General features: G+C 41.5%; 1 protein-coding gene across 1 annotated transcript in view; it reads left to right on the forward strand.

The window, feature by feature from the left end:
* Positions 1-451: 451 nt before the first annotated feature.
* Positions 452-27,978, forward strand: part of STX18 (syntaxin 18) — a 117,541-nt gene continuing 90,014 nt past the window's right edge. The window contains exon 1 of the mRNA XM_080797107.1: positions 452-695. Within this exon, the coding sequence (XP_080653233.1) occupies positions 528-695 (168 nt within the window). The 5' untranslated portion in view covers positions 452-527. The remainder of the gene's footprint in view (positions 696-27,978) is intronic.

The following is a 27,978-nucleotide window of genomic DNA, read 5'->3' on the forward strand; positions in this document are numbered from 1 at the left end:
ACACGTGTTACCGCCTTCAACTGTCACAATAACACTGCCTTAATTTTACAGATCTGGTGGCTGTAGTATGAAAAATAATGGCCCCTGTCCTCTCGCTCTGTGCCTCGCTCACCTGCTCTACCGTAGCACGTGGTCACCGACCACATGCTTTGAGTCCTGGAAGTCAAGGGTCGCCTCCAGTGCACCCCACTCCCTGCACCCGCGCCCAGTCAGTGGGAAAGCCAAAAAACGGGAGTCATTCTGCTGGCTTCCGGATCCTCTTGCTCCCGGGGCCCACACGCCCCAAGCCGGACCTCCCGCCCCAAGGCCAAGGCCTCCGAGGTTGCCGGGAGGAGAAAGGGGCTAAGGCCGGAACATTTCGCCTCTCACCGCGGTCACCCTGCGGATGCCGGAACCTTTCTTCTAGCGTCGCGTTGGCGGGGGAGGCGTGCGGAGCCGGAAACGGTCCTCCAGTGCCCGGGCGCACGCCGCGGTCGCAAGCTGCTGACGTGTGCCGGCCAGGAAGGGGGCCGGGGGTGTAGTTCGCTATGGCGGTGGATATCACGCTGCTGTTCCGGGCCAGCGTCAAGACCGTGAAGACGCGCAACAAAGCGCTGGGAGTGGCAGTGGGCGGCGGGGTCGATGGCAGCCGTGACGAGCTGTTCCGCCGGAGCCCCCGGCCCAAGGGCGACTTCTCCAGCCGGGCGCGGGAAGTGGTGAGCTGGTTGCTATGGAAACGGCGGGCGGGCGGGCGAGGGGGGCGGACCCGCGACGTGGACCCCAGGCCCGGAACCAGCCTCTGTCGGGTATTCACTGTCTGAAGGAGCAGCTTGGAGAAGAACGTGGTCCGAAGTGGGGACAGGAGAGTTGGTATCAGGGAGCCTCCAGCTGTCTTGGGAAAGGAACAGCCTTATTTCGGGGAATGGGAACACATTTGGAGGAACTCGAGAGTCTCTTGTATGCAGTTCTTGGGCTGCTTGGCGAGGTATTGAGGTCACGGGCACTGCACACTTAAACGTCGGGGAGACTTCGCCACAGGCCTTTGCTGTTGTGTGTCAGCACCGACCACGGTGTATTTGCCTGTTCTGTTGACTTGTTTCGTCTCCCTCTTCTTCCACACACTTCCTGGCACAGTGAGATCAAAGATCATATTATACCTGACCTTTCCCTTCCGCTTGCATCCTGCTATAGGTTCAGGGCTACATGCTGGGGATCAGTAGGTCTTGAGACTGGTTTAGGGTAACCTTTCACATACACTGTTATTTAAACTGCGTTCTGTTCCCTAACAGTAGGCTTTCGTTCAGGAGAGCAGGGAACTTCTCCTTGAAGACAGGAACAGAGCTGGTGTCACCTCAGAATCCCAATGCCCGACCCCTAGCGCTGCCCAGGAAATGTTTTTTGAATGAACGAATGGACAGACGGTTGTCTGTCTTCCCCACTGAACAGGAAACTTTCTAAGTGGAGAGAGAATGTTGGCTTTGTTCACTTTTGTATCCTTGGCCCCAGGGGTGGATCTAGTATTTGTGGAGCTTGAGGCTTATACAGTTCTCTCTGTCCTTTTTAAGAAAGAGGAGTACAAAATCACAGGAAGAGGTTCAGAGCTTTGGAAGGGGCAAGTGAGGGGCCCTCAAACTAAAACTTCATTAATTTCATGGTATATCCCCTTCTCTTTGGCATGCAGTCCAATGCCTGGTACTTTGTAGACCTTCAGATAGTTTTCAGTGAATATATGCATGAGTTAATGTGTGGCAGTTTGCAGAGGATATGGGAGGATCAGAAGGCGGATTGGGCCAGGTGAAGACACTCGGTCCATCAGTAAACATCTATTACGCACCTGCCTTCTGTCCAGCACCTTGTTAGAATATCATAATTTAAAAGGAGTGGTGGGGGAGACAGTAACAACAGAAGCACCATACCTCCTCCTAGATGGTGTGTAGGGTATGGAGGTGAATGTTGTCTGCTCTACGTGAGGGCCGGGGAAGGCCTTTTAGAGGCGGTGATGCCTGGCACAAATCTTAGAAGAGGAGTAGTTGATTCCAGTACAGAGAATCACTGCGATACTAAGAGTGTGCACAAAGGTGTGGAGATAAGTAACTTTTGTGCTCAATTTATGTGTACTCAATGCATGTCTACCCATTAAATTGCAAAGAAATTAGTAATGATATTTCAGGGTTGGTTTTTTTTTTTTTTTGGAAGAACTTATATTGTCTGAATTACTCCAAATAATGATGAGCCACTCTGCAATGTTAACTGAATTGTTTTGATAAGCATTTGAGCGTGGCTGGAATGTGGGAACTTTGCTCTACTGGCAGACGAATGTTGTGTGGTAGAGCACTAGAGAAGGAGCCAAGAGACCAAGTTGTTGTTTTAACCCTTCAACTATTAGCTGTATGAGGTTATTAAGCAAGTTTTATGGTCTCAGTTTATTTACCTGTAAATGTTCCCTTTTTCCCCCTTCAAACAGCAGAAGGCTTTTAAATTGTGTTGATTCCCTATTTATAGCAGATCGAAGGAGGAGCTTCTCAGGTTGAAATGAGAGGAAAGGAAACTAGGACATTCTCTCTCTACCTCCCCCCAGGTTGACCCAGGCTCTTCCTTAGGCTCCTCCTTTGGAATTGTATGTAGAAGTCACAGTTGGTTTTGGGAGGTCCCTTTCTAACTCTGAAATCACTGACTTACGAGCACTGGGCTAATTTTGGATCCTTTTCTGGAGTAGGGAATATGCAAGTGGTAAAGACAAGAAGCACAGCTGAGATGGCAAACCTTAAGGAGGTTTAGACCTTAGGCCTGTCCCTGAGTGATAAGAACATGCTTTAGGCTTTTGAATTAATGAGCCTCAAGGGCAGTAACAGGACCCTGGGGTGCTGAATTTCCTGTCTCCAGAGGCAGTTAATCAGAGGGATGACTGCTTGTCAGAGATGTTGGAGAAGAACTTTGCGCCTAGGAGGGTTAGATTGCGTGCCATTGAAAAGTCCAATTCTGGTATTTGATGATGTGGGTAGATGCTAAGGCTTGGAGAATCTGTGAAGAAGGGGGACATAGGCTGCATTATTCAGGATCACTGCCCCTCCTAACATAGCAAAAATATGCATTCTTTTGAGGAATTTTGATTTTTATGTTGTGGTTGCTTTGTGTGTTACCTCCTGTTCTTGCAACCATTCCCTCCACAACCCCCCTTCCCTGAAATGTAGTGTAGAGCCAGTGAGGGGTGTCCTGTGCTCTTGCCACAGTCACATGCATCAGAAGGCTGGCTGTTATTTTGTTTGGCCTGGATTCCTTATACATTAAAGTCTGGCCAGTGCTAGAACACATAGTCTGGTTTGGGGTTAGCTCTGGTCATCAGACCTAAGGAAATGTAGCAGGTTATAGTAATGCCTTCAGTTGAATGTCTTCCTTGAGGTGCACTCTGTCATTTCTAGGATGCACATTACCTGATTCAGTTCTAGTTCTTCTCATTTCTCATTTTGGACAAAGCATATTCCTGATGTCAGTTTTTCATCTCACTGAATTGTTGTAGAGGTTTTATTAAGATTAATAAAACTGTGTTGAGTTTTAATTTTCCCCCATTGGCTGGTTTCTTCAGCATCACTCATTTTAAATATTTAACTTTTATGCTCAATTTTGCTGAATTCAAGTATAATCAATGCATGTGTGCCCATTAAATTACAAACAGATGGTAACGACGTTTCCTATCTTGGGGTGAGGAACTTTCTGTGTCTGAAGAACTGCAAACAATGATGAGTATGCGGCTTTGCAGGGGGAACTGGATTAGTCAACTCTTTTAGTCTGTGAGGTGAATGGGGACCTTGGGAGTGGACAGAGCATGGGAACTCAGATATAGAAGATGTGGATTCAGATATGGGCTCTGCTACTTGGAAGTGGGTGACTTGGGCAAGTCCTCTTACTTGAGGATCATTTTCCACTACTGTCACATAGGCGCGATTGTATGTTACTGAACTCCTAGGCTAATTACCAGCATCTTCTGAGACTTTGTGTCATAGAGAACCACACTGATTGTTACTGTTCCCCATCGCCCCCTACCTTTACTGCATGTAGGCCATTCAGACATTTTCATCAGTGGCTCTCAGCTATATTCCCCAAGCCAGTTAGCTTCCCCATACTTTCCTTCCTTTCTTGTGAAGAGGAACCAAGGAGGTACACAAAGGAACCATGAAAATCCTATGCAAAAGCCAGGAGCATCGGTAGTGCGGACCACAGCATCCCTCTGTGAAGGTGAAACTCGGTTATCAGCAGTGGCAAATGCAGCTGTGCCTCTCTCTTCCTCCCTGTGACCATGGAAACCAGTGTTAATTTCCTAGATCTTACGGCTCAGAATCCTTTGTGTCATTGTGGCCTAGGCAGCCGTTTATTGGGCCTGGCAGTCAAGTTGAGATCTGCTTGACATCCTGTCTGACAGAGTGAAAACAGAATCTGTATTCTTAAAGCAGAATCATGGACTGTTTTTGTTAACTACTTAAAAGGATCTCAAGTTCATATTGTTCAGGCTTCTCATTTTGTAGGTGGGAAAACAAACACCCAGGTAGGTGAAATGACTTGCTCAGAGTCTTAATAGCTGAGTCACAGGACTGAGGCAGATGTAGAAGCCAGGTCCTTTGGCCCTAGTTTGATGCTGTTTATTTCCCATGCTATGTCCTCATACCTTTTAAACTAGATATCCTTTGGCGTTTGAATGACAGTTGAGTTCCTTCTTGAGCGAATATGAAATTCATAACTGGATCCTGAATGGGTTTCGAGCAGAAGGACCTGACTTTGAATGCCTTTTACAGTATGAATTTGAAGGCCCTGTGCTTACTGTATGGACTTGGGCAAGTTACTTAACCTCAGTTTCCTTCCTTCTCAAATTGAGTAATAGCAGCCTTAAAAGATTCTTATACAGATGAACTGAGAAAAGGTATGCATGTCCCTGCAAAAGTGTGAATTCTTTGGGTTGTAAGTAGCAGTAACCTAATATAAGCTAACCTGACCAAAATGGGACTGTCTTGGCTCACGTAACTGGGAAACACAGGGGATAGAGCTTCCTTCTCCAGCTCTTATCCATAAAACCCGGGAAAGGACTCTAGTTGGTTCTGTTTGCATCCTGAGCCCTCATTATGGCCTTAGGGGATAAGGTTTTTCCTGTGGCCAATTCATATGTCCACCCCAACATGTGGTTGGATGCTATGATTATCCCCTCTCTAGAACTTTGGTAAAGGGAGTGCTCTGAGGAGGAGTAGGCAGTAAGGGTGGGCAGGCAATACCAACTGAAATGTACCTCACAGCGCCTGGCACAGTGCCTGACCTGCCTTCCCCTCAGCTGCCTGGTTGTCTTCAGCTCTGTGGGGAAGGAAAATGAAGAATCGTGAAAGTTTGTAGGGACAGGCTTTTGGTGTGGGCATTTGTGTGGAGGTGCCTTCCGGTGTCAGCTTTTCATTATCTTACCGCTTTATAAAGGTTGCAGAGTCCCAGGGGAGCACTATGTGGGGAACCTGGATGCTCTGAGCAGCCAGGCTGGGCCCAGGGCAGCAGGAGCCAATGAGCAGCTCTGAACAGACCATCAGGAGACCTGCACTGTAGTGCAAGGTCTGTCATGAGGGGGTTAGGCCGCAGACTCTCTGGGCCTCAGTTTCCACTCTGGTTACACTGAGTACTTGCACTATGTAACTGCAGTGATTTCTTGTAAAACAAAGATGTTCTGATTCCCTGTCACATAATAGCAACCCTGGGCTCTGGAAATTCTATTTTCGGATAAGGCTCGCCGATGAAGTTTTCTTTGTTTACTACACATTGCTTTTGTGAAAGCTGAACGTTTTTAATTTATTTGAGTTTTTAAGGAACTGATTATCTTGAGTGTCTGCCTAAAATTCAAAGTTCTTAGAGTGGCCCAAAGCCAGAAGCTCTGGTCCTGCTGCCTGTCTGACCTCACCTCCTGTCCCCCTTCCTCTCGTTCACTCTGTTCCAGCTGCCCTAACCCCTTTGCTTTTCTCCCGTGAACAGATGAGTTCCTACCTTAGGACCTTTGTGTTTGTTGTTCCTTCTACATGGAACACGTCTCACCCAGATTCTGTCTGGTTTGATCTTCAGGTCTCTGCTCATATGTTGCCTCCATGAGACCTTCCTTGACTGCCCTGTATAAAGTAGCGTCCTTTCCCTGCCCCTCACCCTGCTGTATTCTTTTCGTTATCTAACATATCATGCATCCATTTACTTATGTGTATCCACTGGAATTTTTACTTTGTGAAGACAAAGACTTTGTGCTGTCTACCACTGAATCCATAGGTTCTAGACAGGACAGGGACCTAGGTAGTCAATATTTCTTGTCCCTTTATTTTCAGTTTTGGAGCTAGTTGATCTCTGTGCAAGGGTCCTTCCAATTCTAGAAATGTGTGATCCTAATATTCCTGAATATTACTCAATATACATTTACACTTAATCCAATATCTGGAATAAACATTAAGTAGTCTCTTTTATTATTAAGATTCAGTTCTGACTTCAAGACCTTTACAGTCTTGTGGAGAAGCAGACATACAAATAGCACAACTTTTGAGGTGACAACTGTTTGAGGGACAGCTGTAACACTCTCAGCATTGAGTCCCCAGGTCCTCCTTGATTCCTTTGACATCACATGGCTTACCTTGTGTGCCAGTGTAGGGACCCAGAAGTTGAGCTGGGAGGGACCACCTGGATTATCAACCAGAGCAGCCGGAAATAGACATTATTCCAAGGACTGAGTGTAATATGGAACTGGGGATTTCAGTCCAGGGAGCATGGTTCTAAGAAGGACACCAGGCAGCAGGTGCCGGGGGTCAATGAGAAACTGAACATAGGGCCACACAGGACAGGAATAGATCAGGAAATAATGCAGATTTAGGTTGTAGGCTGCAAACAGAGTGTGCATTTGTTAAATCATATAGATTTTTCTTCTTTTTTAGAATAGAACCTTATTGCAAATGAAATAAGGAGCAGCTTTGGCTAAGGCTGGAGGGATGGGGCTAGGAAGAAAGGGATTCATTAGCCAGCATGTCCCTCTGCCACCTTCCCCCTTCTCCTTGAGGAGCCTGTTGGAAATCAAACATAGGACTCAGAGACACACAGGTTAAAAACCACTGTGTTAATGTTCTCCAAGGCCTCTTTTAGCTTCATGATATTGTGTTTTTATGGATCATATTAACTGTGTACTGCAATTTTTGAAATTCTGTTTATTTAGTAATTCATTTACTCCCATCATCCTGTAAGTACTGAATGCCTGATATGTTTCAGGCATTGTGAGGACACGAAAAACTATGAGACATATGCTTTGGAAATACAGATAAAGGGTAAATGACTTGAGGAGTCAGTGGGAGATCAACCTGGACTTTGAAGGACAAGAACTGTTCCGCCAGACAAAGGAAAGGTGATAAATCATGTTCCTGGCCGAGGGAAGAGTATAAGCAGAGGCCCCTATGCACAACAGCAGGGTGATGGGAGGGAACGGAGGCAAGACTGCAGCTGGGGAGCCCTTTTCTGGACGAGGCCTGGTGGAGGGTCAGAGTGGCAGGAGATAAGGCTTGGCTGGACTGGATAGAGCACGTGAACAATTTGGCCCAGGGGCCAAGTCTGACCCATTGCCCACTTTTTGAAAACAAGGCATTCTTGAAATGTGGCCACCTTCATTTGTGTACATACAGGCTGTGGATGCTATTGTGCTAGAATGGCAGAGTTGTAGTCTAGCGGGGCCTGCAAAGCCTAAAATATTTTTTCTCTGGTCCTATAGAGGGTAAGTTTGGCTCCCCTTGGGTGAGAGCACCGTCAGCAGTGCTGTAGAGTTTGGGCTTTGTGCTCTGAGCTGTGGAAGCAGAGGCATGAAAGGACCATATTTGTGTTCTAAAATAATCAGCAGTATTGAGAGTGGGTTTGGAGTGTCACAAGACTGACCTAGAAGAGCTCATTGGGAAGCTGTTGCAGCCAGTCGGGAGAAAGCGGTGAACTGGAGGCTGTGGGGTTGGCCAGGTGTGGACGGATGAAGTAGATATGCAGCGGGCAGTAACAAGTGGGGTTAGAAAGACGAAGAAGTAAAATAATTCCCAGCTTTCTGGCTAGAAAGTTAAATGGTAGTAGGCATCACCATAAATTTCTTTCCGAAGTTAGAGTAGAATTCCAGTTACTCCTGCCTTCTTTTGGTTCTAAACAGTAGAAAATACATCCAAGGAGCCTGATGGACATTGGAGTTTTATGAAGACAGCAAGTGGTGGGGGCACTGGGATGGCTCAGTCGGTTGATAGGCCAACTCTTGTTTTGGCTCAGGTCATGATCTTGTGATTTGCGGGATCGAGCCCCGCATTGGGCTCCATGCTCGGCTTGGAGTCTGCTTGTCCCTCTCCCTCTGTTCCTCCCACCACTCAAGCTTGCTCTGTCTCTCAAATAAATCTTAGAAAAAAGAAAAAAAAAAAAGACAGCAAGTGGTGGATAAGTCTCCAATGGCAGTGCTTTCTGGCAAACCTGAATTGGAGAGCATAGCTGGAACCCAGTGGGGTCCTCCCACTTTGTCATATTTCTATCCTGGAGACCATTGAGTCTGCAAAATAGGCACCTGGGACATATGCCCAGCCAACTGCCTGGAGCTGTGCAATGGGCCTCACATCCAGCAAACTCTGGCCTGGGACTTGGGATGGTGAGAAGTGGAAGACAATGAGTCAGGCTCACCAGATCGAAGATGGGGATAGAGACTCAGTGGGGCTCCTTTCGATGCCAGGTTCTTGTGCAGGGCTCTCTTCCCCTCAGTTTTGCTTTCTTCATTCTTGAAAGAGACTTGTCTTGGTGGTCATGATTGTATCACGTACTACAGAGACGTGGTGCCCAGGGGTAGTCAGTTGGTTTTCTCCTTCATGCCAAGAAACATCTAGAATGGGTCAGACAGTTCTCTCTTTCAAGTTTCTAGTTGGCAGGTCACCAGCAGTTCAGAGTATCACCTACTAGGACAGGGCTGCGGACATGGGTCCCCTGAGGATGACTTTTTTTTTTTAAGATTATTTATTTATTTATCAGAGAGAGAGAGCAGAAGCACAGAGAGCTACAGGCAGAACAGGCAAAGCAAGAAGCAGGCTCCATGCTGGGCAAGAAGCCCAACGTGGGACTCGATCCCAGGACCCTGGGATCATGACCTGAGCCGAAGGCAGATATTTAACCAACTGAGCCACCCAGGTGTCCCGAGGATGACATTTTTAATGAATTCTTCCTGTTTAGGGTCTGGCTGTCCCTCAGGCTTGAGAACCAGATTTGTCAACATATTGAGGTTAGAACTATCTATTGGGACAGATATCAACCAAGCTCACATCAACTTGTATAAAAGTTCATTTATTTTGAGCAGTGTAATTAGTACTCAAGAGGATACAAATTCTGGAAAGTCAATCATTTTGGGGCTTCTGCTGTAGGTTAGGAGCTCTGGTAAGGACTTTATGTACCTGATCTCATTTAACTTTTATCTTTTGGGAAAGATAGAAATACAATATTATTAAGTGATTTTAAAATATTGATATTATGAATAATATGATTCTAATGATGGAATTCATATAAACTTGATATTTGAGGTTTCTTGTTGCATGAAAATCCATATGGGCTCCCTCTGGTGGGCAAAGATCAGTGAAGTCTACAGTGGTTAATTATGGCTTGTATATAGACAACTCATTGAGTTTATGACATAGTAGGTTTAAAACTGACTTACAAAGAGGCCCCTTCAGACCCGACTGGAAGAAAATGAGTAAACTGGAGGAATGAAAGGATGATATGTTGAATGTTGAACTTCTATAACTTAGATATTAAAACTTGCAGCCCAGTTTTAGTTTAAAACTCAGTAGTACTTTTTTCCCCTGACTTTCAGGTTCTCAAAGTCTGTAAATACTAGAGTTCAAAGTGTGTAAATATTAGAGTTTCCTCCATCTCCTTGTCACAGTCCAGTGTATGGCTATTTTTCAAAACTCTCTGTTGCAGCACATAAGGTATATGCTTAACCAAGAGTGCGAATCTTTCCATTTTGAACCACTGTACACTTTTCTGTTCACTTTTTAGTTGGATGATAAAACCCTGATAAATGAACATTTGCATTTTACAGTCTAAATAGAAGTGACAGCCTGCAGCATATCTTGACTCCAGAATTGAGAAAGGAATTAAAAAGCATAGGTTTTGAATTATAAATACTCTAGACTTTGTCATTAATTAACTGGGTGATCTTAGAAAACTCACCTAATGTCTTTTGTTTTTTGTTTTTTGTTTCTCACTTTTTCTTGTTTGTTTAGTGAGGGGCTTTGGCTAGGTAATCCTTAAGGACCTTTTCAACAGGACGGTTCCAGGATTCAATACTCTTCTTTCTGAAATTCCCAGGATATATCTGAAAATGGTTTTTGCAGTGACGACTGCTCAGTGTCTTGTGTGACTTTATCCTTGAGTTCCTACGTACTCATAATTTTTCACTTAGATGAGACAGTGAGTTTGTTTTTCAAAGCTGGAGTTTGGTATGTTTCTTTCTGTAAATACATTTGGTGTAATAGTGAGTCTGTACTCTTATAATGGACTGTTATCTGCGGGGTATGTTTTTGAAGTTCACTATTTAAATCTGACTATTAAAGTACTAAGTGCTCATTAAACAGAGTAAAGAAGAAAATAAAGTTCACAGATAGTACCACTGGCCAGAGATAGCCCCTACTACAGTCTCGGTACATAGCTTCCAGACGTTTTTCCTATTAAACAGAAAGAATTTTTCTATACTGCTGTTAGGTAGCCCCTCTTTTTTTTTTTTCTTTAATTGCTTTTTTTTTTCTTAACAGTGTATTGCGAACATTTTTCTATGTCAGTATATATTGTTCTGTGTCACCAATTTATTTAGCTATATAGTCATGAAAAATAGTTTCACATAGTGGCGCCTGCATGGCTCAGTCTGTTAAGCATCTGACTCCTGGCTTTGGCTCAGGTCGTGATCTCAGGGTCCTGAGATGGAGCCTCGCCTCGGGCTGCGCTGGGAGTGGTGCCTACTTAGAACTCTCTGTCTCCCTCTGCCTCCTTCTCTCTCAATAAGTAGATAAGTAAATAGTTTCACATAACTTATTTAACTGAACCCCTACTGAAGGATATTTGGGCTGCTTTCAGTTTATCACTATTTTTTTTAATTTTTTTTTAAAGATTTTTAAAATTTATTTATTTGACAGAGATTACAAGTAGGCAGAGAGGCAGGCAGAGAGAGAGAGGAGGAAGCAGGCTCCCTGCTGAGCGGAGAGCCGGATGCGGATGCGGGGCTTGATCCCACGACCCTGGGATCATGACCTGAGCCGAAGGCAGAAGCTTAACCCACTGAGCCACCCAGGCGCCCCATCACTATTTTAAACAATAATACATTTTCACCAAATTTGTCTCAAGTTTATAATCTCTTCAAAGGTAAAAAAAAAAAATCTATAATTTCATGTTTTCTGTTTCATCTTTTCTCAAATATAAAAAAAATTGATGTCCTAGTATTGATAAAAGGAAAATTATCCCTAATTTTTTTGAAGGGCTAAATATATTAGAACTTACTATCAGTGCTGGAAGAGTATGAAAAAGGGGTAGGTAACAGTTAGGGGTTGGGTAGTCAGAAAATCTGTCAAATTGGAGCAGAGCCTTGAAGAGCAAGTGAAATTGAGTATGTGGTGGGTGTGAGCTCAGAGCATGTCAGTGACAGGAAACTGGCTGATTGAGCCAGTGGTGCTTCTTTGTGGGCAGTGTTGCTTTATGGCCCTACCCCAGAGGCCTCCAGAGTTCTTGTGCAGCATAAATGCACATAAATCAGTGGTCATCCCATATCTGATTAATGGCCACTTAAAATTCAGTGAAAACTTTACAGTAGTAACAAAAATTATTTCTAGAAATAGCCTTAATGAGAAATGGAAATGTCCCATTTTAAGAAGACTTCAGAATTTTGTGGATGGATACAGAAGACTTGAGTAAATAGAAACACATATTGTGTACTGGAAGGGAAGAAAAATTATGAAGATATCAATTATTCTGAAATTAATTTGTAGGTTTAGTACAGCTTTCTTCAAAATTGCAACAGAACTCTTTTGAGAGAAACCTGCAAGTGGTTCTGAAATTCACCTAGAAAAAAGGATGTGTGAGAATAATTGCTGAAGAGTGGAAGAGTGTGTGTTGGGGCGAGGATACTAGTTTTGCCAGATATTAGAACATTTTAAAGACAGAAAGTAATGTATGTGTATATGGATTGATCAGTGAAGCATAGAAGGCCAAGTATGTGTGGGTTACCTTTATAAATAAAAAATATAAAATTTATATATAATATATATATATATAAAAAATATAAAAGGGGCATTGTAAATCCCGTAAGAAAAAAAAGGTTTATTCAGTGATGATTTGGGGGATAATTGGTTAGCACACTGAAAAAAGTTCTGGTTTGTTTTTGTCCGTATCATACTGTATACACATTAAAATATATTTCTAGATGAACCAAAATTTTCATTGCCAAAGCAAAACTGAAGAAAATAAAAATGAATATGGATATTTTGTCTTACGGAAGTAGGAAGTCTTTGAGTTTAAAAACTAACAGCAGTAGTTATAATAATAGTAGTCGTGATGATTTTAATGATGATTGTGGTAGCAATAATCACAGTTACTTTACGAAGAGACAGATAGCAATAATCCCAAGTACAGGGAAATTATTAGGAAAACATAGCACACTGAAGAGGAAGTCATGGCATGAGGAAAATTGCTTATATTATCACTTTAGGTTAAAAAATTTACTACCAAAACCAGATAGAATTAAAGCTATGTATACGAGGGATGCCTGGGTGACCCTGTCCATTAAGCATCTGACTCTGGATTTCAGCTCATGTTATGATCTCAGGGTCCTGAGATCAAGCCCCATATCAGGCTCCCCACCAGCAGGAGTCTCCCTCTGCCCCTCCTAAAATAAATAAATAAATCTTTAAGCAAGACAAAATTATGTATATGAAATTAAAAAAAAAAAAAAACAAACTCCAGGTGTGGAAATAGTGATCAGGAGGGAATACACCACAAGTTAACTGTGGCTGTCTCTTGGAGAGGGGACTCGGATGACTTCTTTTCCTATTTCTATCCATTTGAATTTCTTCAGTGAGCACATATTTTGAGATGAAAAGCAAGACAGAAAAAGCAAAACTCCCAGCAGATGAGTTTTTCTTTGCTGTGGTAGGAAATGGAGAAGAAATTAATATCTTTCGATGCGAAAAGTGTCATAAATAAATTGTATCTGATTATATATTAAATGCACGATGGGGGGGCGCCTATTTAAAGGAAGTCTGTGGTAAAACCTTTTGTAAAGGGAGTAATTTTCCTATAAGTCAGCTGGATTTTCAACTTGGGCTTTCTGAAGCTCTACAAGAAAATCCTCCACAAATGTTGTATGGATGTTTTACCTTTCTGGTTTGTCATTCTGCAAACTCCTCAGCAGTAGCCATAGCTCCCACTTGTTGAACACCTGTTCTGCCTGGCACGGCGCGAAGAGCATTCTCATTTAGTTGACTGTCCTTATGGGTTAGGTTCCCTTCCTCATGAGGAAACCTACGTGCAGAAGGTCGAGTGAGCTGCCCAGGACGAGGCGAGGCTGATGAGTGTGCCCTGGGTTCCCAGGCCTTGCCTGCACGGCCATGCACGTGGCAAGGAGTGCTATCCCAGGTCTTGGCATTCCACAGGTCAGATCACTGGTGATTTTCTCCTTGGCATGTTGGCGCATCATCTGCTGTCCTCAGGAGCATATTTTGGCCCATAAATCCTGTATATTTGGAAGTTCCTGACTTGCTTGTAGGGGAAATAGAGCCGCCTCAAACCAAGTTTTCTTTCCTTTTTTTTTTTTTTTTAATCGACAATTACCCAGGGACCACACATTTCTTATAGGCAGTGTTGTGGTCTGTTTTTGATGAAAAGGGGAAAAGGCTTATGGTTTTTATTATTAAAATCACTGAGAAGGAAGGAAACCCAATTCTTACATTATAGATACTTAACAAAGTGTTGATTTGTTTTTTTGGTCTGGGACATTAATTTGTTACTTTGTTTATTCACTCTGTAGTTAGTCCCGTGGAGAACTGCAGAGCCGAGATGACTTTTCAGAATTACCCAGGTGACCCAAGGGGTCAGGCCTTTGAAACTGCTGTGGTGGTCAGCCATTGGATGCAGGCTTCCCCCAGGGAAGAACCATAATGTTGGGTGAAGCAGCTTCCCCTACTGAGGGCAGTTCCTTAGACAGACTTAACTGGGAGCCATCAGTAGGCAGTTCTGGAAGTTGGGGGAATGAGGACCTTGATCCTAAAAGCACAGTTGTGCCCTGCTACATTTTAGGATTGTTGTGAGGATTGGATGACCTACTATATGTACAGCTGTTGGCACTGAGGCTGGTACATTGTAGATTACCACTCCATGGCAGCTACTTTTACCAGCTTCTATTTGTTGAGTATCTGCCTGTGACTAAAGAAGGCATTCAGATTGCTATTTAGGATAGATGAGAGAGACTTTCATTTGGCCATCAAATGCTTACACTCTAGAAGGGGACATTTATTCATTCAATAAACATTTATTGAGCTTCTAGTATAGGCTGTGCACTGGTTTTGGCTCCTGGATGGACCAAAGTTAAGATAGAATCTCTGCTTTTGTGGAGGTTATATTCCTTTTTTTTTTTTTTTTAAGATTTATTTATTAATGAGAGAGCCAGAGCGTTCATGGGGTGAGGGGCAGAGGCAGAAAGAGAATGCCAAGCAGACTCCACACTGAGTATGGAGCCAGAGGTGGAACTCCATCTCACGACCCTGAGTTCATGACCTGAGCCAAAATCAAGAGTTGGATACTTAACAGCCTGAGCCACCCAGGTGCCCCAGTATTCTAGTGGGAAACTTACAGTAAACAAATAAACAGATATGTAAAATACTTGGGTGATAAGTAAACTAGTAAGTTTAAGACATATTCATAACTATCTTCAGTAGAGGAACTTCAAGAATTGAGAGGGCAGAGAGATTACTACTGGGTAGGGTTGACGGGAGACTTCGAGGAAGAGGTAACATTTAGGTGGACCTCACAGACTTCCCACAGGTGGAAATGGAGAAAGGAGAAGTAGGACAGGGACACGTGACAAGGACTCCAAGGTGGGAAAGCACAGGATGGTAAAATCTACAGAGAAAAGCTCAGTTTAATGGAAGGATTGTGAGAAATAGCTAATGGAGTGTGCCTTGTATTTTCCTTTGGCCCCTCCAGATCCATTCTCTACCCTTTCCACTCTGTTCTTGCCCCAGGAGGCTGATTTTTATGGCGTGCTTGCCTGGGTTTCCTTGTTCTCTGGCTTCTGATTGGGTTCAGCCAGTGGGAGGTCCAACAGGAGACTGGAAGGCTAGAGGGGAGAGGGTTTGGTTTTGGAGCGTGGTCAGGGCTTTGTATCCATAATCCATGACTCAGGATGTCTGCCCACCCTAGTATTTTTTTCTTGTGTCTATCAGGTGTCCTGTGGGGTAGGATGGGGTTAGTCAGTAGGCTGGTACCAGCCAGCAATACACAGGACTGCCTTGCAGCGCCACTCAAGGCTGACCCTGAAAGGCAATGACAAAGGAATTCCTTCCTATGGATAGACCTTATACAATTCATCTCTACCTTTTTATTTAAGGTGGTTTTCATAGGAGATCTATTTCTCTTTCTCTCCCTTTGTAGCTCAACACTGCAGTAAGGAAAAGTCAAGAATTTCAGCCTCAGACAGATTTTCTTTTAGTGATGTGGCAGTTCATACTTCTCTTCCAAATATGACCTGAAAGGTTAGAGGTGGTAAATGGCTCTTATGGCATTTTGACTATAAATCTGAACTGGAAGAGAATCTGTAACCCATTATCAGATTCTGAATCAAGCTGCCTTGTCCTTCTCCTGTTTCTGTTTCAGTGGAAATGTGTGTTTTTACTCTGTCAATGGACAGTTTACATACCTAATATACCTAATATTTAAAGGGAATTATATAATGAATACTTGATGTGAAAGCGACTAGTTAAATACTTTAACTCCAAGGGATTCCATTAAAGTAATAAGGAAATTACATTTAATTTTAAATGGTAGAAAGATTTTTTAATGTTATTGCTATTAAGCATGTATTACACATACTCAACCCATTTTTTTGGCAAATGAATTCCCAAAGCACAATTCATCTTTATACAGGTGGAAAGGATATATTCTTGCAAAATATGTAGTTTGATGTTGCCTTCTTAACTATGGAGAGAAGCATACTTTTCCAAAGAATAGAATGTGATGGTCGATTGGAAACTTTTGGTGTTGAAGGCTCTTAGCTCTACCTCTTGAAATAAGAAAATGTATATAAATGGGTCCCCAGATGAAGGCGTGGTGGGGTACTTTATAGCCCTAATTGACTCCAGACATAGAGGCTGTGATTTGTAAGCAAGCAGTGACAAGAGGAAGTTAAATCAAAATTAAATTAAGGGAAGGAAGGAAAAAAAAAAGATATCAAGGAGAGGTGATGAATTTTCTGAAAGCTTCTAAATACCTATCTGTGGGTAAGTGGGAAATCTGTGAATATATCTCAGTTATGTCAAAAGATGAAATCTGGAAACATTTCAGTCCAAAAAAAAGACCTTCTCTCTCTTTTTAAAAGCCTTTTTTATATTCATTACTTGGTACAGCTCAGTCAAGTATGGGCATATTTGCTTCTATACTTTTCCATGACTCAAACTGGCAGTAAAAATCAGTATCTCCCATGATACACATGAAGTGATATTTTGGGAGGGTTGGTTTTTCTGTTTATATTTTGGCATTTTGTTGTTGTTCCAGTTTGTGTAAATAAAATTCTCAGAATGATAGCCTACCAGACGCTCATCCACGCTGAGCGCTATCTTTGCATGGGGTTCTATCGGTCTTCCTTTCCCTGGCCTCCCCCAGCCAGTTAATTCTCGGGCCCAAGAGCACAGGGACTGTCTTGCACTCCCCATCACAGCACAGAGCACTGTGTAGAGTTCCACACATACTTGGGAAATGAATTAAGCAAAAAGGTGCCTCGACTTCCTCTTTCTCATCTATTGCTCCGCAGCCATGCAGGTTCAGGCCCTTACCATCTTGACTCCGAGCTGTGATGCAGGCGAACTGAGCCCTCCATCTCCTTTGGAGCCAAGCCACTGGGCTGAAAATGCTGCTTTCATCATGTTACTTTGCTCAGAAGCATTCAGTACTGCACACTCCCCACACTACGAATTCTCAGTTATCTGGCCTGTGTTCAAAGGCCCTTATAAAGCTAATACTATCCACTTTTCCGTTTTTACACCCGGTGCTCCCTCGATCATCCCACCAGCTTGAACCAACCTACTCCATTTACAGCCTCCTCTGCTTTCTTGTTTCCTTGTTTGGCCTCCCACTGTCTCTCTTGTGTGGCTGGCTCACTCCCCTTCGTTGACTCAAATTCTTCCCATCTTGAAAGCCACGTTCTATCCTAAACTGGTCTCTTTCTCCTGAATTCAAAGCGTTTGCTGCCACATTACTCATTAACCAAGGGATTCTGGTTGTGACAGCCTTCGTGTGTCTGTTTTTGTGTTCTCATGTGACGATTACATCGTTGCTTAACTTTCCAGGTGCTGTGGTGCGGTCTCACAAACTGTATTGCTTGCTTTTGGGTGTGAGAGGTGGGAAGGGAGAGTGGGACTCTGATTTGATGCTTCTTTGTCTTTCCTGCCGGGGCCCTTGTAGCCAGCTAGCACTGCAGCCTTGGGACGGGCAGCTACTTTTTCATCATTTTGGGGTTCCCAGGCCTAGCACCAGGCCTGGCCCACAGGAGGGATGCAGTAGCTCGTATGTGAGTACACGAATAGAAGGCATTCTCAAATGTGTGTTTACTAGTTTGACTCAAAACTGAATCAACATCGGTGATTTTCCATCTTTTAAAAGCCATAAAAATCCAGTGTTTCATTTAGCCTTTCTTCATCATTAAAAGTTCTCCCTCCAGCACTTCTTCCTTTTGCCTGCCTCAGCTTCGTGCTGAAATGTAAATCAATTTCCTCCAATTCTTTGCCCTGTGAAATTGGAGAACAGCTGTTTAGTCACCTCCTTATAAATAACCCTTCACCAAGTTAAATTGCCTGGAGGACTTGCTTTCTCCAGATTAAATTATCCCAAAGCCTTTTCTTTTTCTCATAAAGGCCTTTTTAAAAAGAAGCATTTGTTATTTTTTTATTTCTTTTTCTCGCTCTTTGTAAAACTTTATTCTTTTCATAAGTGGCCCACAGGCTACCCCTACAAGGGCCTGGTTAGCGCTGCCTCGAATGGCGGGCACCTTGAATCTCTCTCTTCCTTGTGTCTGGAGCACCGTGTGGACTGTTTTTTCGCCTGTCCGGTTTAACTTGCTGCTCACTCTTACCCTGTCTTTGTTCTGCCTCTTTCTGTGCATTTCTTCAAATGTATAGCTTGATTTCTTCCCATAAACACTATCTTACCGCGTCAGCAGCCTTATGGCTACAAGTGAGAGACAACCCATTGCAAATTAGCTGGAATGATCGTGGGAATGTATTGATTTGTATCTCTGAAAAGTCTAGTGGTATGACTTAACCTCCGGCATGGCAGGACCCAGGGGACATAGCAGTGTCACCAAAGGCCTGATTTTTCTTGTTCTCTCCGTTCTGCCATTCATGGTGTTAGGATCTCCCTTAGGGTACCTCCAAGCTCTTGCTTCATGGTAGCCAAAAGCTTTAGTACTTGCAGACTTTCCTTTCCCATACTACTCCATCTGGAGGGATAGAGAAGCTCTTTCCTTGTAGTATCCATCAGAATCTTGGAAATGACTCGTATGGTTATCCTTAAATCCAGCCCTGTCTCCAAAGGGAAAGGACATATGCGTAGTTGGTCTGCCTAGTACCCAGCCCTGCCGCCAGACCTGTGTCGCTTCCACCTGGTACACAGAGCTTGAGAGAAGGGGAAGTATGATTTCCAGTGGAAATCTGGGGAGCTATTTCCAGGAGGATGAGAGCTGTGGATGGGGGGGGCACACTTTGAATGAAAGGTGTCTCTGGGAATGAATTCTTTATTCACTTGCTATTTATTGAGCATCCAGCATGTGTCACGCATACAAGTAGGTACTGGGCATACATACAAACATGGGTGAGACTTGGAGAAACTCACAGTCTAGTGAGAAGACCCACCTAGAGGCAAATAATTAAAGCATGTTGTCAAAAGTGGTGTTATCAAAGTATGTAAGGCTACAGAAGTTGACGTGAAGACCTCTTCACTTGGCAGGGGCTGAAGGGGGAAGGGCTTCATAGGAGAGATGAGTCTCCAGCTGAGTCTTGAAGAATAAAAGGTATTCCCTAGAATGGCAAAGAAGGGGCATCATCCCGAAGGCCATGGTGAACCATAGCAAGTTTCAGCAGAGGACTGACGTAATCAGGTATGGATTTTAGAAAAATCCTACTGCTGGCTGTTGGCAGATCCAGCAGAGGTGAGAAGGACTGGCGGCAAGGAAGAAGATCTGTTGAGACGTGGTGAAAACCTGAGCCAAGCTGGTGACCATCGGGACCGAGAACAGATGCAAGATCTGTTTGACAGGATTTGGGACTTGTTAGATATAGGAGATGAAACATCAGTAGTTCTAGGTTACTTCGAGGTTTAAATTGTGGGTGACCGGGCGGGTGGCCAAATGAGTTGTTTTGTAGTTATTTGAGGTGCCTGCTGAACAGCCAAGGGACGCGTATTTGGCAGTTGTCAATACAGAAGTCGACCTCAGGAAAGGTTTCCGAGCCCTAGCCAGAGCTGTAGATGGGGAGACATCAAAGTCCAGCTCGAGGTTGAGGCCTTAAGGAAGGAGCAAGATTGCCAGAGGGGAACTTCAGGTGAGAAGAGGGCCTCAATTGGCAACGTTTGGGAGACCAGCAGAGAGGCAGGAGTCAGAGAAGTCAGGCATGTGGGTCCCTCCAATAATGGAGCTCTTCTTATCTTGATAAAGTTAATGTCACCTGGGATGGCTTGTGGCACAGTGGTTTTGAGCAGCAACTCTGTGCTCTAGTACCTACTGGCGGGTGACTTGTAGATAAACTGGTTTAACCTCATTTCCTGATCTAGGTAATGGGAATAGAGTGGTACCTAATTTTGGAAGGTTGAAAGAGTGAAGCACTTTCAGAGTGACTGGCACGTAGGAAATGTGATAAAAGTATTTGATAAATAAACACAGAAACCAGTAAACACATGTGCACACCTTGCATTTGTAGCTCTGTCTCTCTGAGTTCCCATACTACTGGCCAGTAAATCCAAAACCCAAAGGTAGTCCGTTTGGACTTAAATAATTGACTTGTCTGAAACTTCTGGTGGTTCCAATGCAGTAAGGCAAGTATCAGACTTCTTAACGGTTTTCCAGATTATTTATTGGATTATTTTTTGTATTGGCTATTAATTTTACCTCTGACTTTGATGCAGGTTTATTTCTTCTACATGACATATTTTTAAATTGTTCCTAATACCTTGTAGCATACAACTTTCTTTTTTGCTTTTCTTTTCTTTCTTTCTTTACTTTTTTTTTTTTTTTTAAACTTTTCCTTCCTCAGAGTCATTCCTAAAGTTCTGGAATGCTCTATTAGTCGCTCCCCCGCATTTTGGTCAGTTACTGGCATGCTACTTTTAATCAGGCTGCTTTTCTCATCCGTCTGTAGGAACTGGCAATATTTTCAACTCCTCTCCATTATGGTCAGGAATATGAACTTGCTGTCTTTTCTTCTTCCTCTTCCATTTTCCCACGTAATGTCTTGAACCACTGATTAGATCTGTGTGCCCACAATAACATAAGCAGGCATGAAGCTTAAATCTGATTTAAAGGAGTATGTACAGTCTATTACTCTCTGAAAGTTTTTTTAGAGTCTAGATGAAAATAGAACGGTATTCAGGGTGTGCGTATGATGCCGAATCTTTAACACTCGTTGAACCAGACGTCGTGTGTGTTCATTTTTAAATAACTGGGTGGGTCACCTTTTTATTTATTATGAACACAAACACTGATGCTAACAACCGGCATGTGAAAGGAAAACAGGCGATAGTGATGAAAACCATTTAATGATTAGTGAGGAAACAAATATTGTTTAATGAAAATAAAAACCATGTCTAAAGGGCCTAATGCTGACTTTTGGAAATATAACCATGTTGCGGTCTGTTGTGTACCCTCTGTCCTGTACAGTAGATATTGTTTAAAATTGCTTGGGAACTGGAGCTTGCAATTGTGAGCCTGGAATGTCCTGCAGATAATTAAGTTGTGGTCAGGCTTTGGAAAAATAAAAAGTTCTCGAACTATGATTTTATAAACATGCTACAATAACATTTCTTTATATTTAACAGTTTCTTATAGAAAGCTGATACTCTCATGAGGCATTGATTAAAGGTAAAACATCAAGAAAGAAAAAATATTAAATTAAAACTTCACTTAGGATGTTGACAGTTGGCTTGTAATATTAAACAGATGTGTATGTTCCTGGGGATATTCTTCTTTCTGAACTGAATTGCTAAGTTGTATTTTTTTTAATGACAACTACAAATTTTTGATCAGTTAATAATTTTAAATGCCCTTTCTACAATCTTCTGTATTCTAACTTCATCTGTAGTTTGAGTCCTCTCAATGATATAATGATTGGTGAAACCTTTGCTGCCGCTTCTAAAGTCTTTCATTTTCTTTCTTTCTTCTCCTGCATGCCCCCCCCCCAAGCTTAACTGGGCTCTTCTGATTTCATGATGCATTCTTGGAGATTGATTCCTTGAAATAATTTTAGGATCATTGGGTGGAATTCTACCCTTTCAGATTTAGGTCTATACTTTACTTCCATATAAATTTCACGTTGGTATTTGAGTGCACAAGTTGACCTACATTGTGGTATTGTGTTTGTGTGGTCAATTGTAAAGGCTTCATGAGACGTCTGTATAGCCAGCCATGCAGATCGGCCTGTACCCCCATGCTGTGGGGCCAGAGAGATGTCAGTGAGGGACCTAAAGGAAACCAGGCGGTAGAGCAAAAAGAGATTCAATGAATTCTTTTTGCTTATAAGGATTTTGCCATATTAGGCAAATAATGTAGAGTCCAATAAAGGCTGTGGGGTGGGGTGGGGTGGGGTGGGTAGACCTTGGTAAATGGAGGAGGAGTCAGGTTGGATTTTGTAGGATGAGTTGAAATATATTTCCCATCTTCCAAGATTTTTCAAATCAATTTATAAGACTAGATAAATTGTTCATTGTTGTGTTTGAGCTGGTGAAAAGTTTTAAATTCTGAAGATCATGTTAATTTTAAGTCTTTGACATGCGGATGTCTCATGTTCTCTGAAAGGTAGATTTTGCTAGGCAGGAGTCTTTGATTAACCTGGAAGAACAGTTTAGTTGGTTTGGATAGATTTATTTATCTTGGAACTATGTATTGTTTGCACAGTCTTCTTTTTGGAATCAGTGTTTTTTTTTTTTTTTTTTTTTTTCTCTGCAAATTCCATTTGGGAAGCTCTGATTTGGAGCCTCAGTATATGGAAGGCCTTTCCAATAAACACAAAGGACCACTGGACTGTCTGAGCAAATATGACAACATATTTTATCATAAACAATTTTATTTAAGCTCAAGAATAAAAGATTCATTTTTAGTAGCATGTTATTTAAATGTGACTATTTGTTCTTCATACCTAGTATAAACAGTTTTTAGGTGTCCTACTAAAGTTTGATTTAAGAGCTGAAATATTTGTTCGTGTAAAAATGTCCATTTTTGTATGAAAGACTTTGACCAGTACACATTTCAGGTGTATTGTTTGTTCTCTAGCTCATTGTTCTATTCTTAATATTTTTCATTTTGTATGGCTGTGGATGGAAAAACAGATTTCTGTGTACAGTGTCTTAGCAGTTCATGGAATCACTGCCATAGTCTCCTAGAAATTGGGAATGCAAATTAACAGTGCCCTTTCAGAAAGAGTTGGGAACTTTGAGCTGTATGCAAAAGTACTGGATAAGTTTAGCATGATTCGTTACTTTAGAAAGAGCCATCCATTTTAGCAAGGAATCTAGTAAGTGGTAAAATATATCTGTTAAGGTTTGTATCAGCTTGTCTCAGGGCTTTATACTATTTCATTCCAATTCTCTCCCAGTGTTTTGCTCTAAAGGGGTGCTGTAAATATTTTACATAGTTCTCTCTAACCAAAAGTAATAATAACAGATTTCAGTAGAAAATGTTGTTTCATTTTACCATGATTATTGCATCATAAGATAATTCTCTGTAAATGATACTCTTTTATAGATATTTTGGCTTGGCTTACCGATCCTAATTTCAGTATTATGCCTGATTTAGCAATAAGCTGCTGTGATCAGCTACAGTGAATTGTATTAGGCAGGCTTTATTTTCTGTATCAGTGTGGTACTGCCATTTCTCCCACCCCCAGGTCGGAAAAGCACTTGTATTCTTTTTCAGTTTTAACATTAAGTAATTCTACTGCAGGAAAAGGGAAAGTAGGACGTTTTCTGAGGAGATGGTGATTGAAGAATGACAACATTTGAATAACTTTCATCTTTTGGAAATCTCGCGCTCACCCCCTTTTCTCTGGGCAGTGTCCTCATCTGTTGTACAGATAACAAGTGTGGTTCTGTGAGGGAGGAGGGTCCTGCGGCTCCTGTTTGTGCCTGTTAGTTCGATTAACTGTGAAGTTACTGATTTGGGACTGGAAGACACTTGTGGGTCCCTAGCGGTCTGAGATTGGAAATGCATCTCCTAAAAATTTCATTAGAACTTTCCATAAAGTTTAACATTTGATTAGAAACAAAAATGTTTAAATAATTTTAGGTAGGTTGGCTGGCGTATTTGAAGTGTTCTTTGAGCCACAGTCGAAGTTACTTATTTTCTTAATCTCACCGAAAACGGATGAATTACACATAAAAACTTGAGCACTAGATTAGCACCTGTATTTCAAGCTTTTGAGGGAATAGAGGAAAATTCTGTAAAGACTTGTGTAAATGCTAAGTAGATTGAGAAAAATCTGTCAGAAGTTGTCTCTTTGTCATCTCTTTGTTAGCTTTATCATGCTTAATTTTCACGAAAATAATGTGTTTGTTACTGTGGTCACACCGTGATTTAGCTTTGGCTTGTGTATGATATTTTATTGTCCCTGTCCTGGAAAATTATAGCAGTTTTTATGAGGAGTGGTTTGTGGGTTCACACAACCCACTTGGAGTGCCATTTACTATAATTCTCTTCTAAAAGGACCATAAAACATCATGTAAATTGTTTAAAAAGGGAAAGGCCTTTTTTGAGAAAGGCTAGGAAGAAATCTTTCCAGGCTTTTGTTCTTATAGTCAGTTTCATGATTTTAAGCTTGCAGTTTATTTGGAACATTAATGTCAAAAAGTAAAGTGCCTGTGTATGTGAGCAAAATGGTTGTGAGCAAGAGCCAGGCTAAACTCGGGCCTCAGTGCAGAATAATACACATCAAATTCAACATGCTATAATCTTTCAAAATATGTTTTCTGTGGCTTTGGAAATGAAATTACAGAAGAAAGGAAGAGAGGGAAGGAGGAAGGAAGAACGGCATTAATTTATAACAGCATGTATATCTTTTTTCAAAAACCCTCTTAAGAACTTGTTGCATGTTTATAATCGACATTAAAGCACAGTTTTTGGTAACTTGTCTTGTGAAACTCCCATTTAAATTCACAAATGGATTTACCTAAAGATACTTACCTCTTTGGCAGTTTTACCATTTCGGTTGGCTTGTTGCTCTCAGTTTTATATACACCCTTAGGAAGAAAGCATGAAACACCCAGTAACAACGCTAAAGTTCTGTCATGGTTTTTTGAACAAATGCCTTATTCTGATATTATCTTGGTTTTGTGTATGAGCTCTATGGAGAGCATAGGCGGAAATTGTTAATAATTTTCTACAGCATTTATGTGGTACTCTGAGCTTCTAGTCATTCAAATACAGATATATCTTACATTTAGCAAATTGTTATAAGAAAATCCAAATATATGTGAAATATAAAATAGAGGCAGCTGTTCATTTTACATTCAGATACAGCAAATATGTAATAGATTTAATTTTTATAAAACCACTTCCTTAGTACATGTGGATCATTATATTTGCAACAACACTTTGTAGAAACACAAGCGAAATGATGACAGCTGTGTTCATGTAAATAGTGATATAAACATTCGTCTCCCTACAACTTTCTCTTTTCAAATTAGTGTGGTTTTAAAAACACAAGGTTATCTGTGTGGTTTAGAAACTTCTTGGTTTTGTGATAAGAGGCGGTTATAAGTAGATCACATTCATGCATCTCACAGAGGATCAGTGAGTTTACTACATGGATGTAAATCTTTGGTATAAACACTTCCTGCCTGCATGCGTAAGTTCATGAATTTCAACGGAAGGTTTTTGAAATTTTTTCATTATTTTGTTGTTTCTCCTTTCCTTATTTGTTGAAACACACAAAACTAATTTCCCAAGATATATATTTTAAAAAATGTTTGGAATGATTCCTTATTTATTCGATGTGGTCTTCTTAATTTTTTTGGTATTGGGATGCTTCTGTTCCAACGGGATCACACAGTAGCTAACTGAAGTGAATTTTGGGAGTAGAAAATGAAGTTATGATCAGAAAGGAGATTTTTAAAAAGGTGGAGAATCTAAAATTATCCTAGGACATTAAGAAAGGTGGGGATGAAGTGCAGATTGTTCTGGCGACCTCACTCCTGCCGGCACAGAGCAGCTCTTGGAATTCTGCTGCTCTTCCTGGGGGTCGTGTGGTGGGGCCGGGGGCTCCTTTGACCGAGCCTTTAGCCTACGAACCTGCTTTCTGTGGCTAAGTACACTAAGCAAAGAAGACTTTTTATGGCATCTTAACCCAAGCTGTTGGGTATGCCATAGATTTTCATAATTAAAAATTTTATGTCCAGCTCTACTGAATAAATTTTTTTAATAGGAGATGTTTGGAAATAGGGTAGACAGTACCCTAAAGGGACCCAAATTCCCAGTTCTCCAAGTTAGATATTATTTTCCACTGTGAATTTATAATACATTGCTATATAATGATGTCATTAATTGTGATACAGAATGTTATGTGTAGGGGTTTTCTTGTAAGTTAGAAAGTGTTTTCTTTTTTGTGTTAGCACAGACAGCATACATCTCAGTCATTTAGAGTTATTACATCAAAACGCATAGGGTTTGAGTAAAGTATGTGTTAATCGTGTTTTTACACATTATTCACTTGCAAGAAATCTAAACTTTGCTTATAACTTTTGTCCAAAATGTTGATATTTCCTTGTTTCTGTTTTTTCACTTGAGTGAGGTAGAAAATACTTTTCATGGTCTTTAGATGACACTAAATCATTTGTTATCAAATAGCTATGTTTTTTTCCCTGTCTTGGAAATCTCCATCAACACGACCAATTCCTGTCGGAAAAGGGGCACAGTTTTTCAGTTTTCCCCCCAAAACTGCAACTTCAGAAAATATGTAAGAGATGTAGCAATTAACCTACATGCACACTTATAATACTAGAAAATGGGCAGCTAGTTACATTCAAAGACAGGATCTGATAGGCCCAAATTGCTTAAAACATCACAGTTATTGAAGATATACCCCAGGGAATTTGAGAAACCATTTAACAGATGAAAGTACATTTTGAAAAGTCTGACCTTACAGGCAATCATAAAATGAATCAAAACAGTGCTTTTTTTCCCCCTGAAATGTACAGAGCCCATCTGTGTCTAATCCAGTAATTATAGACTGTGTTCAATTACCTTTTCAAACTTGGAGCAGACTGGAGACTAGGCAGTGAACAAACATAGGGTTTTGTCTAGACCTCAATTGACCACAGTCTAAAACTTGAATTTATATCTAATTTTATTTTTTGTTTGGTTTGATAGTTCTTAAAGGATTCATTTTTGCTACTTAGTGTTTTACCTTCTTAGATTTGAGATACTGATTTTTCTCGTCACAAAAGCTTTTGTATTAGCAGTAGCTTATGTTATAATCAGATGTTTGTTTTCTGAATACTTTTGTCTGCAAATCAATAATTTGCACTGGAGAAAAGACTGCATCGGTGGGGGAGGGGATCATACCCTGAGGGGTATTTTTTTTTTTTTAAAGTAGCCCTTAAATATTGCTGCTGACTAGAACTCTTTTTTTTTTTTTTAATGTGCTAGGAAAAATAATTTATTTTCCTCTTACACTGAGAAAACTATAGTTAAGGTAATTTTCAGTTGCTTTGTATACTTAATAAGATATTTTTTTAAAAATGCAGGTAGACTGCTGTAACATCTCTCTTTTGTCAAATATGTCTTCCAGTCTCTTTCTCTTCACACATTTTTGTTGCATTTGCTCATCAGGCTGGTATCCATTGTGAGATTCAGTGTGTAATGTTCAAAAATTCCCTTCAGATCATTTCTCTTCATAAGTCCACTTGTGATTTGATGAGTCTTTGGGTGAGAATTACGATAAACTGCCATGGCCAGTTCAAAATATTTAAATTTTATCTAGGAACCTTGGCAATTCAAGTTTTTCTTAAAACACAAAAAGATGAGCACGGTTTTGAGATTGCTTGTGCAACACTCAGAGCTCTCCCCCACCCCCCCCATGAGTCATTATTCAAGTCATCCACATCCCAATTAGCATGGGCAACAAATGTTTTGAGGTATTTATTGGATTGTAATCATTGCATATTAGACCATGAATTTTTCTAGAAACTTTATGGCCATTCCCAGTATGCCATATTATTTTTTAAAAGTTGTGTTCATTGGGAGGTTTTAAGGATTCTGTCATGGGGAGGAGAAGTAGTTCTACCAAGTTGCGTAAATGTACTTTCTGAGAATTACAGTGGGAAAATTAAACTGAAAGAAGATCACAGATCCCTTATGCTTAATATTTCTGAGACTGTTTGCTCAAGAAGAGTCGGGAGAATAGAATAACTACCTCCTTCTTATCCCTGTGCTTCTCAGAATCTTCACAGAGAAGGTGAAAGAGTTTTCCAAAGTACGAACTTGAGAGGCCCTTTGGACCCTCT

This window comes from Martes martes (assembly GCF_963455335.1).
Source record: "Martes martes genome assembly, chromosome: 2".
NCBI lineage: Eukaryota > Metazoa > Chordata > Mammalia > Carnivora > Mustelidae > Martes > Martes martes.